This window comes from Eurosta solidaginis, chromosome 5 (assembly GCF_040869045.1).
Source record: "Eurosta solidaginis isolate ZX-2024a chromosome 5, ASM4086904v1, whole genome shotgun sequence".
In the NCBI taxonomy this organism is placed as follows: Eukaryota; Metazoa; Arthropoda; class Insecta; order Diptera; family Tephritidae; genus Eurosta; species Eurosta solidaginis.
The window spans coordinates 27660912-27679218 of NC_090323.1; the positions used below are offsets into that span (position 1 = coordinate 27660912).

At 41.0% G+C, this 18307-nt stretch overlaps 1 protein-coding gene across 1 annotated transcript; it reads left to right on the forward strand.

Annotated features, from left to right (window-relative positions):
- Positions 1 to 4839: 4839 nt before the first annotated feature.
- On the forward strand, positions 4840 to 17874 carry CtsK1 (C1 family peptidase 26-29-p). The gene is made up of 4 exons (XM_067791327.1): positions 4840 to 5129; positions 12449 to 13027; positions 13097 to 13510; positions 17099 to 17874. The coding sequence occupies exons 1-4, from the start codon at positions 5075 to 5077 to the stop codon at positions 17707 to 17709; spliced, it is 1659 nt and encodes a 552-aa protein (XP_067647428.1). The 5' UTR covers positions 4840 to 5074; the 3' UTR covers positions 17710 to 17874.
- The last annotated feature ends 433 nt before the right edge of the window (positions 17875 to 18307 follow it).

Consider the following 18307-nt stretch of genomic DNA (forward strand, 5'->3'; position numbering starts at 1 on the left):
AAATACTTATTAACACCTTTCATTTCATACCCATGTAGTAATAAATTAAAACGTGGTCGCTTTTAAGGTTCTAGAACGAATGATTTATTCAACAGATATTTCTTTATTACTACCTCCGTATTATTTTACTTTACAGCTAACTATGTACTATCATTCCAGTGAGTACTTGTGAGAGCTCAATTAACATACATACATGGGATTATTCTCTTAGCAGCCGTGCTGCCATAGTGTTTAATTCTAAATTTAAGGTTAAAAATATTTAATTATATTTTGATGTGCTGCCACACCCATATCGTACAAACTAATTTCAGAGTCAGTCCTGGTCCACCTTTATGGCGATATCCCTAAATGGCGTCCACCTATAGAGCTATGGCCCACTCCCTCTTAAAATACTCTTTAATACCTTCCATTTGATAAACATGTCATACAAACAGATTCCAGGGGTACCCTATGTTCATTTTCCTTATTTTGTTTCCATAGTTCTCAGCTGAGTATGTAATGTTCGGTTACACCCGAACTTAGCCTTCCTTACTTGTTTTTTTTTAGTTTAGCCTTTGTAAATTTTAAAGTTTAGTCTCGCTTCCCCTCTACACTCTCCATCCCATTCTCTTCTACTTTATCTTCCATTTTTCTTCTTATTATTGTTCATACTTTATTGCATTTATCTTCCTCCCACTCCCCAACCCATTCCTACTCCCACTTTTGTTCCCATTTCTACTCCCACACCCACACTCACTCTTACTCCCACTAAAACTCCCTCTCCACCTGCCTTTCTAATCAAAATTTCTTAAATGTCTACACCAAATATGGAATATCTGCTTTACCTGACCTGCCGATTTCATTGTCTTTGTTTTTGTAAACCACTACGGAACTATGTATATGAAAATAACGCAGGTATATTTTTTAAAATTGCTTTCATATTTATATATAAGATGTCCTACCCGATAATATTTTTCTCAGCGATATATCTACTTTCTTGGTAAGCAGACAGATTCGTTAATTCTAGCTTCTGCAAGCAAAAATATCTTCTTCCCTCTCCCTCCTCCTATCAATGCTTGATCCCTAACTCTCCTCCGAATATTTCCCCTTTGGTTTTCTCGATTTGTCTCTCTTCTACTCCCACTTAGTACCTCGTTACGGCGTTACGAAATTATAGCCGAGTGATATTCCACTCTGCAGTCGAAATCTGCTTACTACGATGTTCAACACAAATCCCTCCACATACATTGAGTCACCCTAATGCACATATAATATGATGTAAAAATAACGCATATCTACTATAACTATTTACATTTTGCATAGTCAACAAAGAGTCAAGTCCAATAACCCATAACAGAATAAGTGATAATCGAATCGTGCAATACTGTATGCCAGTTTGATAAAGTCTCTGTGAAGAGACTCGATATTAGATCAGAGGCGTCTTAAATACGACTTACACGAAACTTTTTGACTGTGACATTTGACTTTAGCAAGTAAATGCCTCACTTCAAAACCCAAAATAGTTTGTTTAAACTAATATATAACTTCAAAACTGCATAGCAAAACCTCAAAAAAAAAAAAAATTTAATTTATTGGTCAAAATCAAAGTCCGGGAGAGGGTGTTATTCTAATCGGACCTACATCATTAGCAATGCTCAGAGCTCCAATCGGTAGTTACAGCTACAATATTAGGCTATCTTGAGATCTTGTACTAAACCAGTGGTGTCTGCTAAATAGAAAGGAACCCCACGCTATGCACGCTTAGATTAATTTTTAGTTTTTTGTTTTGAGGAGCAGCTCAGGGACCGAATCAAGACCTATTCATCGCTGGCTCAATAATGCCATATAAAAGCCAAAATATGCTAAGACCACGTTTAGACATGCACTAATCTACAATAAATCCTCAAAAGATAATCTACCTGTTTACATATGCCCCATTCCTAAGAACTAGATTATAACTGTTGTTGCTATTTTATTAACGATAAAGACATTCTCCGAAGGTTTTGGGGAGTGTTATCGATGTTGATGGTCCTTTGCCGGATATAGATCCGGTACGTTCCACTAATAAAGCACCATTAAGGTACTAGCCCGACCATCTTCGGAACGATTAATATGACCACATTAAACCTTCTAGACCATATACATTTCTATTGATGTCTTTATTGGTTTAGTCTTTTCTTAATCTATTGACGACAATATTCATCATCTGCTTTTATATGCATTCGTATGCTCCCAAGCCTTTGACTTGGGATTGACATGTCTCTACTGATAATCATGCCTCCAAAACATACATATGTGTGTGTTTACATGGGGATGGGGATGTAGGTATCGTTTATTTGGGTATAAATTTATATACTTATATGCAAGCATAACCACGTTAGCCATATGCGAAGTGCTTCGAATATAAATGAAAAAGGTAGTTCCGAATGACAACGCAAGTGCTCGTTTTGGAATGTAACATTTTCCTTTAAAGTTTTCAGGAAGCAGCTTTTTTAGATTATTAGGTCGTAGTACCCTCCAATCTTCTTCTATCGAACTTTTTGCCTATTGATGTTTTTGGATTTTTTTTTTCCTACTCAGGCTTTATATCTCAAACGTATTAGCAGTCACGCCAACTGAATAGCTAAGTCTCTGTTTTGCTGAATTAACACATTCGTAGAAACAGGCAGAGAATGCCACTCTGATTTACCTTATACGTTGAAATCAATTTAGTAAGTCATGCTTTCTGAATTTCAGGTCATCAGGCTTCCATGTTATTGTGAAAGCCTCCTTTACTGTCTCAAGTCATATACTTGCGCTTCGAGTAAAAATTCCGTCCCAGGCATTTCCAACCGCAAATTTCGACTGCATGCATTTCAGCCGGAAGGGTGGAATATTTATTAGTTCTGTGATTTGCTTTCCAAGCAACAAAATCAGTGTGGGTTGACCAAAATACTGAGCTGCATCCCCGAGTTCCAATAGCACAACGTCCTTCCAACCCTCTAATTACAATTGAAAAAATGGGCCTTAGGAAAACGTAGTAGGTTCGCTCGACTGCAAGTGGCTAGCTGTGGTCCAAAGTCACTACTAAGATTCATGTGCGGTTCGCATGTACCTGCTAGGACTAAGATATACTCATGAGAATTGCCAGAGATGTCGCTATAACTTGGCATCCAACTAATATTTATCAAAAAGTAGCTCATAGCGCCGACCATATTGCACAGTTTTTAGTCAAAGTGCTTTATTAGCCGCCTCATTGTCCGAGTAAATAACAAACCTCCCAAAACATTACGCCTTGAATAGCATTCAGCTTCCGATCAATCTTCAATCCATCTGCAAACAACTTCACCAAATCTCTGCCCCAGATAAGGTTCTTTATCCCACTCCTCTCGGGGGTATATGAGTTGTGAAGTTAACAGACGGGGATAAAATCTACCTTTCTAGGGACGCATTCTTAATTTACGCATTCTTAATTTAAGCGCTGGAGTAGCCATTGTTCATAAATCTATTTACCGCGTCTGAAAATTTCATCAAATTTCCACCACAAAAATGTTTACCTGGTAACCAAACCATAAGTACTACTTTCAAATCAATCCGAGTGTTTCTTCTATTTATAGGTCCTATGGGAACACTCCCTTAAAATCTGAGGTACGGAAAGAACTGTGAGTCCTTTCTCTATAAGAATATGGAAGCAAGCTCTTTCCACTGGCACACTTAGCGCATTAGTGGAACGCATTCTCGATGCTTTACTAACGCCGATGATGTAAAGTTCTTTAGATAGCTTAGTTCAATGGTGCAAGGCCCAACCTAAACAAATGCAAATTCATGAGTTTTACTAGAAAATCATATCAGGTACATAATTATTCGATAGGTGACTACCACCTTGAGCAAGTTACTAGCTTCATCGATCTCGGTGTTACAATGGACCTCAAGCTAGACTTCAAATATCATATTGAAACTTGTGTTACTCGATCTAGAGGTGTGTTAGCTTTCATTAAACGATGGTCAAAAGAATTTATGAACCCTTACGTCACAAAAGCAAATGTTGGGTCTTTGGTTCATGGTGAAATTATTGGGAGGGATTGCGAATAGCCCATTTTTACTTAGTGAGATTAATGGCCCTATGAGGCCATCAAGACATTTTTAACAACTCTTCCTGACTACATGCAGATCTAATTTTGAAATGCACGAAGCTTTTCGATTTTTGTGTCTGGATTTCAACAAGCACTATATCAATTTCGATATTTCAGACTCGTCTTTCTTAATAAAGAAAAGTATACTATTTAACCTAAATTAGAAAATGCTTATCTAATGCAAGCACAGGCAAATCAAAACACATAAAAGTGTGATAAGATCATACGCCTAATAAATACATTAAAAAACATACTGGTCACTGCGTCATCTACAACATACATTACATCTCACGAGAGTCCCCTACTGGGCAAACAGCTCCCTCATGAGCTCCTTTATGAGCGCTTCACGTCGGCTCCCTAATGGGCACACAGTTCCTTTCTGAGCAATTCTCGTCCTTCAGAAATCCTCACGACGGCTGTCTGCTTGGGCATACGTATAAGAATTGATGCAAAACAATCTATCCTACTTATAAATTTGTAGAATAAATATGTTATTTATATCGCATATACTACATATTTTAAGTAAATTGTAGACTAATAAATAAATAAATATACTCATTTGAGAGACTTCCTTCTAGAGTCAGCACACTGTTTCGGAAGCCCTCTTAGTTCGCCTTGCGGTGTCTGCTGGTTCGCTGGGTAAGTGCACAAATGTACATAATCGCATGAGTATCATTGCTTTGCTATACAGAATATCCGGCACTCAACACAAATTCTATTTTCTCATGCAGGTTTTGAGGGCATTTGAGTTGAGCGTAGCTTGTAGTTAGTTAACCGCTCACAGCGGTCGATAGAACACGTAACTTTTAGTTTAATAAGGTAAAAAAATCTGTTTTGCAAAATATAAAATATTACTGCTTTTAGCTGGAACTCATAAACTGTATAAATAGCAAAAGAATCGGCTGTGAAATAGCAATAAAAATTATTGCAAAAAGTTCTTTGTGAGAAACCAACCAGTTGGGGTTTCGATTAGCGTAGACAGAATGCGTTTCGCTGTGATTTTGTTGGTGGTTGTGTTTTGCGGGCTGAGTGTGGACGGTAAGTGAATTTAATTAATTCAATGAAATTAAATTTAATCTGATTTTGCGTTGTTTTAATAATATTTTAATATTTTTTTCCATTTTACATTTGGAGGCAAGTGGCTTCTCTCATATTCGATTTAAGTATTGTTGTTATAACTCATCATACCACGCATAAAACGCATAACTTTTTAATAAATTTTACCGATTTGGTTTTCTTCTCAATATTGCGGTTAATTTTTGTTATTGTTTAGTTGATCCGCCATTTCTTTAGCTGATTTTGTACTTTTTTTTCGATTTCCGTCTAATAAGCGGTAAACACAGACACATATTTGCGTATGTATGGATGTAGATTAAACCGTATCGAACAATTCTGGTCAACCTAAGTTGAGCTGCTTAACGTTTTTCCTCACAGAACTTTCGGGCTGAAAGCTTTCGTCTCAGCACTTTAAGATCAGGTAGTGCCAACATGTTGAAGGTTGGTTGAACTGGTCATTCACTTAGAGTGATTATGTCCAAAGTGTTACCAGAAGTTTGTTACGAAACAAACTGAAGCCCCTGTCAAAAACCACAGCCTTGGCTATAAAATAACTATCTACGCTTGGCACTAGAAGTTATCTAAGACCTATTCTACCTGATTATTTTAGATCGGAAAATCATGTCACTACGAGTGGCTGTAGCCTTAACCTGACCAGTGCAATGACACCAAGGAAATATATGCTGCCCCGAGCCATTATAACCACTAGAACCAAAGGTGTACAAAAAGTTTTTTTGTCTGGGTGGTTTCGAAAGCTTCCATTGTAGTGATAATTGGCAATCTCCATACCCGCTCTAGTTTCTTGTTTTTTCTTGTGGAACTGTGTATCAAACAAAGACTTCTTAGTACAGGAAAGTCTTCACAATCGCTGTAAATATCCAATGTGAGAAGGACGGCGATACCCCCCCCCCCCCCCCAGCGGATTAGGGTCTCAGAATTTACCCGCGGTAGGTATGCCTGTCGTAAGAGGCGACCAAAATACCAAATCCAAGGGCTGTGTAGCGCAACCCTCCAGGTTGCCAGCGCAATATATAGCTTCTCCAAACCCAATTGTCAACCTCACCTATCCGGGGCGAATCCTGTTTCACTAACAGACGAGGCTCTGGTGAGCCCAAGCTCCTCATGGAACTTGGGGGTTGGGAGGGAGGGATGGCCTGAAGGTTTAATGTGGCCATATAAATCGTTCCCGAGATGGTCGGGCTAGCACCTTAATGTTGCCTTGTTACCGGAGCGTACCGGATCTGTATCCGACAAAGGACCATCACATCGATAACACTCCCCAAAGCATTCGGAGAATAACCTTATCGCTACAACAACAACAACGCCCCATGTACAAGCCAGCATTCTTCCGGCACCGTGGAGCGTTTCTTTACTCTATCCTTCAAAGTGAGCTACTACGACATCTTGCTGTCTAGAATGATTCCTAGATACTGTGTGTTATATTTTTCTCTACAGATTAACCCCTCAAAGCTTAGACCTAGTCCAATATGGAAGCTAAAACCTCTTGGCTAACAAGACCAGATTTGTAGTGTCCGCATAGCCGGTCAACCCACATTAGATGCCCAGGCATGTACAACTCGAATCGCCCGCTCTTAATTGTTTCCTGGCAATTGCCACTTATGATTACTGAAGTATTGTTCCTGCAACTCCTTCACTAGCTCCTCCACATAGAGCTACTATAACAAATTGCTGTCAAGAATGACTTCTAGTTATTGTGCTGTGTTTCTTTCTGGAGATTTACCACTCAAAGTTTAGAACTAGTCCGAATCGGGATGTTGTTGTTGTTGTTGTTGTTGTAGCGATTAGGTTACTCCCCGAAGGCTTTGGGGAGTGTTATCGATGTGATGGTCCTTTGTCGGATACAGATCCGATACGCTCCGGTAACACATCACCATTAAGGTGCTGGCTCGACCATCTCGGGAACGATTTATATGGCCACATTGAACCTTCAGGCCATCCCTCCCTCCCCACCCCCAAGTTCCATGAGGAGCTTGGGGTCGCCAGAGCCTCGTCTGTTAGTGAAACGGGATTCGCCGCTCGAAGGTGAGGTTGACAATTGGGTTGGAGAAGCTATATATTGCTCTACACAACCCCTTGAATCCCGAATCGGGATGTAATACCTCTTTATTAACAAGACCAAATTGGTAGTCTCCGCATTGCCGGTCAACGCAGATCAGATGCCCGGTCATATGCAACCCGCATCTCCCGATCTTAATTGTTTCCAGGCAATTGCCACTTTTGATCACTGAAGTTATGGTTCCTGCAGCTCAATACGCAGCCGATCCATCTCGTCGAGGTGGGATGTACTTCAATAGAATGAAAACCATGCATTATCACCTTTTTCGAAACATTTTTGAAAACCTGGCAATGGTAGGGAATATTCCACTGAACCCGGTGTAAATTTGGCAACGTTTTTAACGCTCAATATGTTTTCTATTTGTCACCCATTCCTGTAGTTTTAGCTTCTTATATGGAATATCGATGTTGTTTTCCAGCCCAACCGCATCATCTACCCAAGAGAAATGTATGTTAAGAGGTGCCTCGAGGAGCTCGTAACTACTACGTAACCATTCCCCGTTTTATTTCTTTGTCTCTGAATTATATCTACCTCAGACTCTCTTCGCCCTGTTGATTCCACCAGCACATCGTTGCTCATTTTCTCAGCGGTCTTGCCACAGCTTCAACGCTTCCTCCCTGCTTTCCTAATAGGCCGATGTGATTTTCCTTTTATCAAGAAAGAGCATCTTGTTGTTGTTGTAGCAATGCTCGCCCCACCTAGTAGCCGCGACCGATCACAAATTGTCATCAATATCCTCTAACGGGAGTCCAAGGAAACTTGCCGTTTCAACATGGGTGGACCATAAGGAAAGGGGTGTTAGAGGCGTCGGTTCCACATTACAATTAAAGAGATGGTTGGTGTCATGTGGGGACACATTGCAAGCGGGGCATACATTTTGTATGTCGGGGTTGATTCTGGATAGGTAAGAGTTTAACCTGTTACAGTATCCAGAACGAAGTTGAGCAAGAGTGACACGCGTTTCCCTGGGAAGTATGCGTTCCTCTTCAGCGAGTTTTGGATAATTTTCGTTAAGTACTGGATTCACCGGGCAATTCCCGACATAAAGGTCCGACGCCTGTTTATGGAGTTCACCAAGGACCTGCTTGTGTTTTTTCGCTTCATACGGCTGGGTTCTCAGGTGCCGTATGTCCTCAAAATGTTTACAGAGATGACTCCTTAAGCCCCTAGGCGGTGCTGGTTCATCAACCAGATGTCTGTTGGGATGCCCAGGTTTCTGGGTATTCAACAGGAACTGTTTGGTCAGCATCTCATTTCTCTCCCTGATGGGGAGTATTCTCGCCTCATTATGTAGATTATGTTCTGGGGACATAAGAAGACAGCCCGTGGCGATTCTGAGAGCAGTATTTTGGCAGGCCTGTAGTTTCTTCCAGTGGGTGATTTTTAGGCTTGGCGACCATATGGGTGACGCGTAGCACGTAATCGGCTGGCTAATTGCTTTGTATGTAGTCATGAGCGTTTCTTTATCTTTTCCCCAAGTACTGCCAGCGAGGGATTTGAGGATTTTGTTACGGCTCTGAATTCTCGGAACAATTGCGGCTGCGTGCTCACCAAAATGTAGATCCTGATCAAACGTCACACCCAAGATTTTGGGGTGTAGGACAGTCGGTAGCGTAGTGCCATCGACGTGGATGTTCAAAATGGCCGACATTTGGGACGTCCATGTGGTAAATAAGGTCGCGGAAGATTTAGTCGGTGATAATGCCAGGTTTCGCGAGGCGAAAAAACTGGAGAGATCAGGGAGGTATCCGTTTATTTTATTGCATAGCGCATCGATCTTTGGGCCTGGGCCTTTGGCCATTATTGTGCAGTCATCGGCGTAGGAAACAATTGTGACTCCTTCCGGTGGTGAAGGTAGCTTAGATATGTAGAAATTAAACAAAAGTGGGGATAGGACACCACCCTGTGGCACCCCTTGTTTAATTATCCTTGGTTTTAATGTTTCGTTTCTGAATTGCACCGATGCCTGCCGACCACTCAGATAATTTGCGGTCCACCTTTTAAGACATGGGGGAAGGGTAGACCCTTCCAGGTCTTGCAGTAACGAGCCATGGTTGACCGTATCAAAAGCTTTTGATAGGTCTAGCGCTACGGGTACTGTTCTATGGTGGGGGTATTGATTTAAACCGCAATTTATCTGGGTGCTAATAGCATTTAGCGCGGTGGTAGTGCTATGGAGTTTTCTGAAGCCATGCTGATGAGGGTCTAGCTGCAAATTTGCTTGGAAATAAGGGAGCAAAATTGCTCCAAGCGTCTTTGCCACTGGCGATAGGAGAGATATCGGACGATACGACTCACTTATGTTAGCTGGTTTCCCAGGCTTTAGTAGCGGGACCACCTTGGCCATTTTCCATTTCTCAGGTATGACAAAGGTGGAAAGAGACAGGTTGAAGACATGCGCTAAATATTTGAAACCCTCTTTCCCTAGGCTTTTAAGCATCGGCATGGCTATGCCGTCTGGGCCCACTGCTTTGGATGGTTTAGCACGACCAATGGCGTCCTCAACCTCTTTAGCGGTGATGGTGATTGGTGACGCTGAATTTGTGTTTATGTGCGTGTCTATTGGCTCTCCGTCTATCTTTGTCGACCGTAGGATGCATTATATATTGTCGGCAGAAAGCGCTCGCGCATTTTTCCGACAGCACTTTGTCGCCAAAGGCGATGGAAACTTTGTCTTTGTGCTTAGTCGGATTCGATAGGGACTTTACGGTGGACCAAAGTTTACCCACACCGGTAGAGAGGTTACAACCTCTTAGGTGCTCCTCCCATTTCGCCCGCTTGTATTCATCCACAAGCAATCTGATGCGTTGGTTTATATCCCTTATTTGGGGGTCGCCTGGATCAAGCTGTCTTATAAAGTCACGTTCTCTCGCTAAGTTTGCTGCCTCCGCCGGGAAGTGGGCCGGATTTCGGGAATTCTCCCGGCGGGAATGAAATGTGCCGAGGCGGATTCAATGACCTTACGGAAGGCACGCTCCCCTTGGCGGGCATCAGTCGGGATAGGGAGGGCAGCAAAGCGGTTGTCTGTAAAGGATTTATATTCTTCCCACTTTCCTTTTTTGAAGTTTATGAAAGTGCCTCCATTTCCGCTCTCGCGGTCTTTCCTGTGGACATTATACCCAGAGCAGGTCTGCAATGCAGATCTTGCTGTGAGTTTAGTCTCTTGAATCGCAGCAATGCGGATGTTGTGCCGCTTCATGAAATCGACTATCTCCGTAATCTTCCCAGTTAGTCCATTACAATTTAACAGCAGAATTCTGAAGTGCATAAGGGGAGACGCCGTCACTCGGGGGGTAAGTGACGGGTGACTACGCCTGGGTTGTGGAAGGCCAGGACGCAATTGCTGTTGTGGCCCTGGGACTGGGCGTCCTTGGGCAAGCATTGGGGTACCCAGATGATTTGGGTTTGCGCGATGAAACCCGTCGGGGGGTTGCCGTCGCGGAGACCAGAACATCTAGGGAAGTGGCAACACCCAAGGCAGGAGCTGCATTGGGCGGATGTCGCAAACCTATATATTCTGTGCTGGCAGACGGTGCAAACGGAGGTAGGGACTAAGAGTCTGTTTCCCTGACCTGCACGATTTCTGCCGGAAAAGAGGGGGGGAGAAGACGGGGGCAGGGGCTGATGCTCAGCATTGCTACCAACTCTACTACGAAGGTAGTAGTTATGAGTGGTATCAGCTGTTTGAGTTGTTGGCGCCGTGGGGCGCGAGCAGCAGCGGGTACTTGTTGTGGCTTGCTGAGCAGCGGGGCTGCTGGAAGGTAGTGGGGGCGCTTAGGCGTAGACTACGGGACGCCCTTGGGCGTGAACAGCAAGGAGCCACAAAAGATTTATAAAAGTTACGTGGACGTCGGGTTTTGGGATCAAGCCCAGAACAACCTGTCCGATGCAACCATCCCTTGCCCGAGACACACTGAACAGAGTATGACCGTCCTAAAAAGATTCTTTTCCGGCAGATGCAGCAAAACCATTTCTCAGGACCGGGGTCAGGAGACGGACCCGGATTGGATTCGATGCCTTCCCGGAGTAAGAGAATATGGAGCAGTCCTGCTGCAAGGAGCTGCTGGGAGGATGACAATTTGTGGGAGGGACGAAACAAATTAAATGGGGTCACACTGAAATGACAGTCCTTGGTCGGGAAAAATCCCGAGTCGCTCCGGTACATAGAACCGACTGCCTTGGGAAGCGAAAGAGCATCTTCGTCCTTCATAGTTAAGAGTCGAAATAAACCCGACTAACATTGCCTTCCCACCGGCTCATTGATTTTGAACTCATGCAATATTTGAACCTTCGCTCTATGACCTCTATAATATTGTGACGAATATTAGCATCACTAAGTGATAATAAAAGTTCTTCGAAAGATTTATGGACCTCTACGCGTTGGCGATGGCGAGTACCGAAGAAGATTTAATGATGGGCTGTACGAGCTATACGCAGACATCAACATAGTCCAGCGAATTAAAACGCAGCGGCTGCGCTGGCTAGGCCATGTTATGCGAATGAAAGATGATGCTCCGGCCAAGAAAGTGTTTCTATCGGAACCCGCCTATGGAAGCAGAGGTAGAGGGCGGCCCCCACTCCGTTGGAAGGACCAGGTGGAAAACGATTTAAACTCCCTTGGTGTGACCAATTGGCGCCGGTTGGCGGAGCGAAGGAGCGACTGGCGCGCCTTGTTGGACGGCCATAACCGTTTAGACGGTTAAGCGCCAATTAAGTAAGTAAGTAAGTAAGTGATAATAAGCAGCCACTCGTATGTACGTAAACAAATCAATCATTATTTACACACATACATACAAGGCAACGAAGAGATACTCACAAACACATGTAATCATCAGTCGAAGTAGTACTCATGCATACACACACATATGGCTAAAAACTACAAATATACATGTATATGGCTGATAACCAAGCATGAAGTTCGCGAAATTACTAGACCTTAGGACAAATGGGTGAACGAGGAAACCGAGAGTATAAAAGCAGCGCAAGCTGAGGCATGACTAATCAGTTTTGATTTAAGCACGCTATTGGTTGTGAAGTATAAGTGTTATTGTGAAGTACTCTCAAAGTAGTCTAATAAAGACCATTTTGCATTATTTAATATTGGAGTTATTTATTCAACAGTTTAGCGATTCGAATGTTAGCAGAAGATTTGGAATTCGCGGAATTCCCCAAAATTTGTTACAATATCTTTCACCTACATACATTCTCTCAACTTGATTTTCAGTTCTTGCCACCAAACCGCCAAAATGGGATGAGACTTACATAGCCAAGGGTACACTTTACATTCCATATGCTGAAATTGCAGAACCCTTTTACGCCTGGTATGATAAGCTAACAAGACGTTCGCGCATCGACTACTACGGTGGTATGGTTAAGACCTATCAGCTGGCTGGTATTATGCCTTATGGCACATCACTCAAAATAGCACCGGTGACCACCGATCAAGAGCTGAATAAAATGACCTGTTTACAATTGAATGGAACCGAAGAAAATCATGTAACCATACAAACTATTTTACCGGACGCTAAGAACTTCACACTTCTGGGAACTGAAAACTTTCTTGGTTTTACTTGCGATAAATTTCGTTTGGAGGAAGTAATCGGACAGAAACGTAATGTCTACACTTTATGGGTGCGCTATAAGAAATCACCACATTATCCAGCTGCACGTCAACCCATACCGGTGCGTTATGAGATGCGCGGTTACAATTCGCTGTTGGGTTCACATTTCGATCATTACTTTTTGGATTATGATAGCTATGAAAAGGATGATATACCAAATGAAGTCTTCGAATTGGATGATAGTGAGTTTACTTTATTAAAAAAAAGTCGTTTACTTAAGTATTGATTCTTTTTGATTTATTTGCGCACAGGCATGGTTTGTGTAGCCTTCCCAGGTCCAGGCGTTGGACACTACGCCACTTTTAATCCCATGCAAGAATTTGTTCATCCTGCTGTTGAACATCATGTCGAGCATGCTTTCGACCATTTCAAGCACAAACATGGCATCAAATATAAGACTGCCGATGAACATGAATATCGCAAGAATATTTTTAGACAAAATTTACGTTTCATAAATTCGAAGAATCGTGCGCGTTTGAGTTACAGTTTGGCTGTAAATCATTTGGCTGATAAGACGGATGAGGAATTGCGCGCAAGGCGTGGCTATAAATCATCTGGTGTATTCAATACCGGCAAACCATTCCCATATAATGTTGATAAGTTGAAGGATGATCTGCCCGATCAGTATGATTGGCGTTTGTATGGCGCAGTAACACCGGTTAAGGGTGAGTATACTCTCTATTCTTTCCGAAATAACTTCAAAAACCATGCATTTAATATTTTGATCTCATGAAAGCTTGTCATAAGATAGAGCTTTCATTTCATCCATGTATAAAAGCTTGTAATGCATGCCTAAATGAAGTTGAGGCATAATATTTACAAAAATTCGAGCTCTAGCTTGCTTTCGCAATATTTTTTTAAGCAAACAGAGAGCTATATTATTATTGCATGAAAGCTCGCGATATGTGTGCTTTCGAATTATTTCCTGCAATCTCACAACGTGTTTATCGAACAACTATCCGTAACTATTTTTGGAAGCTATATTATTTTCGAAAAAAGTACTTTAGTGAAAGCTCCGCTTGAAAGCGACATCCATTTTTTATTTTTATTTTTTACCTTTATATTAAGTCGCTTTCATGTTTGTCCCCTCATTTCCATACGAATGTTTGACCCATGGAAAAGTCTTTTGGGTAACTTCCCGTCGAGCTAAACACTTGATACTTAGAATATAGTTCAGATCTGAGAGACGTTACAATGCAAGTGAAAAAAAAATCCGCTAGGTGGTGCACGGATCGAGATATACAGAAAATTTAATTTAAAATGACAATTTTGCGATCGGCTATTAACTAACTTCTCGGTGATCCAGAGACTTGAAACTTAGCACATAGTTTGCGAGTCGATGGCACTAACATTCGTGGAAAACAAAATGCCGCCAGGTGGCAGACGAATCGAGATAAACGAAAATCCCTGAAAAAACGCAGGGAATCTTGCGATCCATTTTTAAGTAACTTCCCGGTGAGCTAGAGATTTGAAACTTGGGCCGTGAGTCAGAACCCGGTGACAATGCAATATTTGATCCAAAAAAAAAATCGCTAGGTGGCGCATGGATCGAGATATTAAGAAAATGAATTTTGATTTGGGAATATTTCAATCCATTTTTAACTAACTTCCCGTTGACCTAGAGACTTGAAACTTGGACACAGTTCGAGGCTTGGCGACAATACAATATACAGAAAACAAAATTCCGCTAGGTGGAACGCTAAGTGAGATAACTACAAATCCTTGAAAAACGAGGGGAATCTTGCAATCGATTTTTGAGGAACTTCCCGGTGACCTGGAGAAATGAAACTTGAGCCGTATATCAGAACCAGGTGACAATGCTATATTTTATTTAAAAGCTGTAAGCTAGAGACTTGAAACTTGGGCCGTGAGTCAGAACCCGGTGAAAATGCAATATTTGATCCAAAAAAATTCGCTAGGTGGCGCATGGATCGAGATATTAGGAAAATTAATTTTAATTTGGGAATCTTTCAATCCATTTTTAACTAACTTCCCGGTTACCTAGCGACTTGTAACTTAGCACGTAGTTAGAGGCCTGGTGACAATACAACTTATAGAAAACAAAGTTCCGCTAGGTCGCGCGCTAGTCAAGATAACTGCAAATTCTTTAAAAACGGGCGGAATCTTGCGATCGATTTTCGAGTAACTACCCGATGAGCTAGAGACATGAAACTTGGGCCGTAAGTCAGAACCCGGTGAGAATGCAAGATTTTTCAAAAAAATTCGCTAGGTGGTGCATGGATCGAGATATTGAGAAAACTAGTTTTAAATTGGGAGTCTTGCAATCGTTTTAAACTAACTTCCTGGACATCTAGAGACTTGAAACCTGAATTATAGTTTAAAACTCGGTGACAGTGCAAAGTTTGATCAAAAAATGTGAGCTATGTAACGCAAAAGTCGAGTTATTTAGAAGATTAGACCATACCTTCGTGGCTAGCCTCCTGAGTGTTGCATTGTATAATTCCACCTCGTTGAAGGCCCAACTCAATGCACGTCATTGCATACTTAGGCGTACGCGACTTTCACCACGATTCTTTTAGACTTTCAGGCGTATGCGAATTTCGCCACGATTTTCAGCTGTGCAAATTAAGTAGCTGACAAACGAGGTGGAATTCTCTTGTTATGATGCGAGGTGGAATTCTGTTATTTTCGCCAGTGTTGTCAGCGAAATTTCCACTAATTCTCTTAAATCTTGGTATTTTGAACAAATAAATAAAGATAAGAATTTTCACTTAGGAATTACTTAAATTACTAATCAAAGTTGCAATTGCCATTTTGTAGGCAGTACTAAAATATTCAAAATAAAAAGATGATAAAAAAATCTTAAGGACTACCTTTATATAAATGAACCAAAAAATAGAAGGTAATTTTTCCTTTAATACAGACATAGTCTTGTTGAATTTTGGCTAAAAAACTTTAACAATAAAAGGAAAAGGATTTTCAGATTTAAAATTATAAAGGTAGAGCGCGTGTTTAAATTTTAAATAATCAATTAGTTAATCCCAAGTACATGGTTTGCCTTAATTTGAAAGATTGCGCTCTTTATAGTTTTAAGTCCCAAAATTCTTTTACAAAAGTTATTGTTAAAGTTTTTTAGTCAAAATTCAACAAGACTATGTCTGTATTAAAGGAAAAATTGCCTTATATTTTTTGTTTCATTTATGGAAAGGTAGTCCTTAAAATTTTTTTATCATCTTTTTATTAGAATTCCAACTTAGTTTAATCTGCAAGATACGTAAAGCTTTTTCCACGAGCTTTCATAAAACTTCTTAAAGCTCTCAAAAGCGCACTAAGAAAGTTTGATGACAGCCTCTTCTTTAATGAAGCTTTCCAAAAACGAACGATTAGTTTATATTTAGTGAGAACTTTTAGCATGTCAAATTTTAGAGAGTTGATTCGAGATCTTGCAAACATTTTTTGAAAATTTTGTCGCAAAATATTTGTACATACGTAAACTAATAGAATTTCTGCTAAACAAATGTAGGCAATATTTTGCTAGAGCTTTAATAAAAGCTGGTGTGATGGTAGCGTGCTCCACCTACCACACCGTATGCCTGGGTTCACACCCCGGGCAATGTAACACGAAAATTTTAGAAATAAGGTTTTTCAATTAGAAGAAATTTTTTCTAAGCGCGGTCGCCCCTCAGCAGTGTTTGGCAAGCGCTCCGGTTGTACTTCTGCCATGAAAAGCTCACAGTGAAAACTCATCTGCCGTTCGGAGTCGGAATAAAACATGTAGGTCCCGTCCGGCCAATTTGTAGGGAAAATCAATAGGAGCACGACGAAAATTGGAAGAGAAGCTCGGCCTTAGATCTCTTCGGAGGTTTTCGCGCCTTATATTTATTTTTTATTTTTTTTTTTAATAAAAGCTTGATTACTAATAAATTTTTATTCTCTGAGATAGCTTTTGCAACAAAATTGTCACATTGTGAAACTTACAATTTTGTCTATATCATGGTTCAATTATATGGTTGGCTCATCCCATCACCTGATTTTATTTATTTCAATGCATGGTCGATGGGATTGTCAAAAGGAGATGGCAAACTCTAAATGAAACCAACACATTGGCAACATTTTCTTACACATACAAAAAATGCTAAGTTTTAAGTTTCCATTCCATACCATTCGTACCAACACCAATACACAGATTTTGACAATTTGAACAGACATATTTTGTTATTGTACAGATGAGCCAACCATATAGTTGAACCATGGTCTATATCATATTTCCTATTTCTCCCTCACTCACACAGATCAATCCGTTTGCGGTTCTTGCTGGTCTTTTGGAACCATTGGACACATCGAGGGCGCATATTTCCTGAAAAACGGCGGCAATCTAGTACGTCTATCACAGCAAGCGCTCATCGATTGCTCATGGCAATATGGTAATAACGGCTGTGATGGTGGTGAAGATTTTCGCGCCTATCAATGGATGATGAAAATGGGCGGTGTACCAACAGAGGAGGCTTATGGCCCCTATTTGGGTCAAGACGGTTACTGTCATACCAATAATCTCACGCTCGTCGCACCAATTACCGGATTCGTGAATGTTACGTCAGGCGATTCGAATGCTTTTAAGATTGCAATGCTTAAGCATGGACCACTCTCGGTGGCGATTGATGCTTCACCACGCACATTCAGTTTCTATTCACATGGCGTGTACTATGAACCAACATGTAAAAATGGCTTGGATGAATTGGATCATGCAGTGTTGGCTGTCGGCTATGGTACAATAAATGGCGAAGACTATTGGTTGGTTAAAAATTCTTGGTCCACGTATTGGGGTAATGATGGTTACATTTTGATGTCGGCACGTAAGAATAATTGTGGTGTTATGACTATGCCCACTTATGTGGAGATGTAACAGAGTTTTCACATATTTAAGTGGAGATTCATAAAGAAGTATGAAAGTACATAATCAGTGTTTATGTTTTTAATCACGAAATAATTATGTAAGAAATTAAATTAAGAAGAATGCGAATCAGTTTCTAATAAAATGTTTGTTCGTTTAAACAAACTATGTATTGAATATCTTAAACTATTTCTTCGGAACACAAATGTTAACATTATCACAGCGGCCAGCCAGAAAATTTGTTCTCCCTTTCCTTTTTATATTCCTACACAATATCCTCTAACGGTAGTTCGAGGAAACTTCCTGTTTCAACAGGGTTGGGTCAAAGAGGCAAGGGTCTTAGAGGCATTGGTTTCAGACTGCAATTGAAAAGTTGGTTTTGTCATGTAGGGACACGTTAGAAGCAGGGCATACATTGGGTATGTCGAGGTTGATGTCAGAGTTGAACCTATTACAGTATCCAGAGCGAAATTGAGCTAGAGTGACGCGCATCTGCCTGGAGAGGTGGCTTTCCTCAAATAATTATTTTTGAAAAAAAGTGAGTCTCTGGATGATCTTAACAAATCCCGGGATTGTCATTTTCACATTCCGAAATACCGTGGTTACAAAA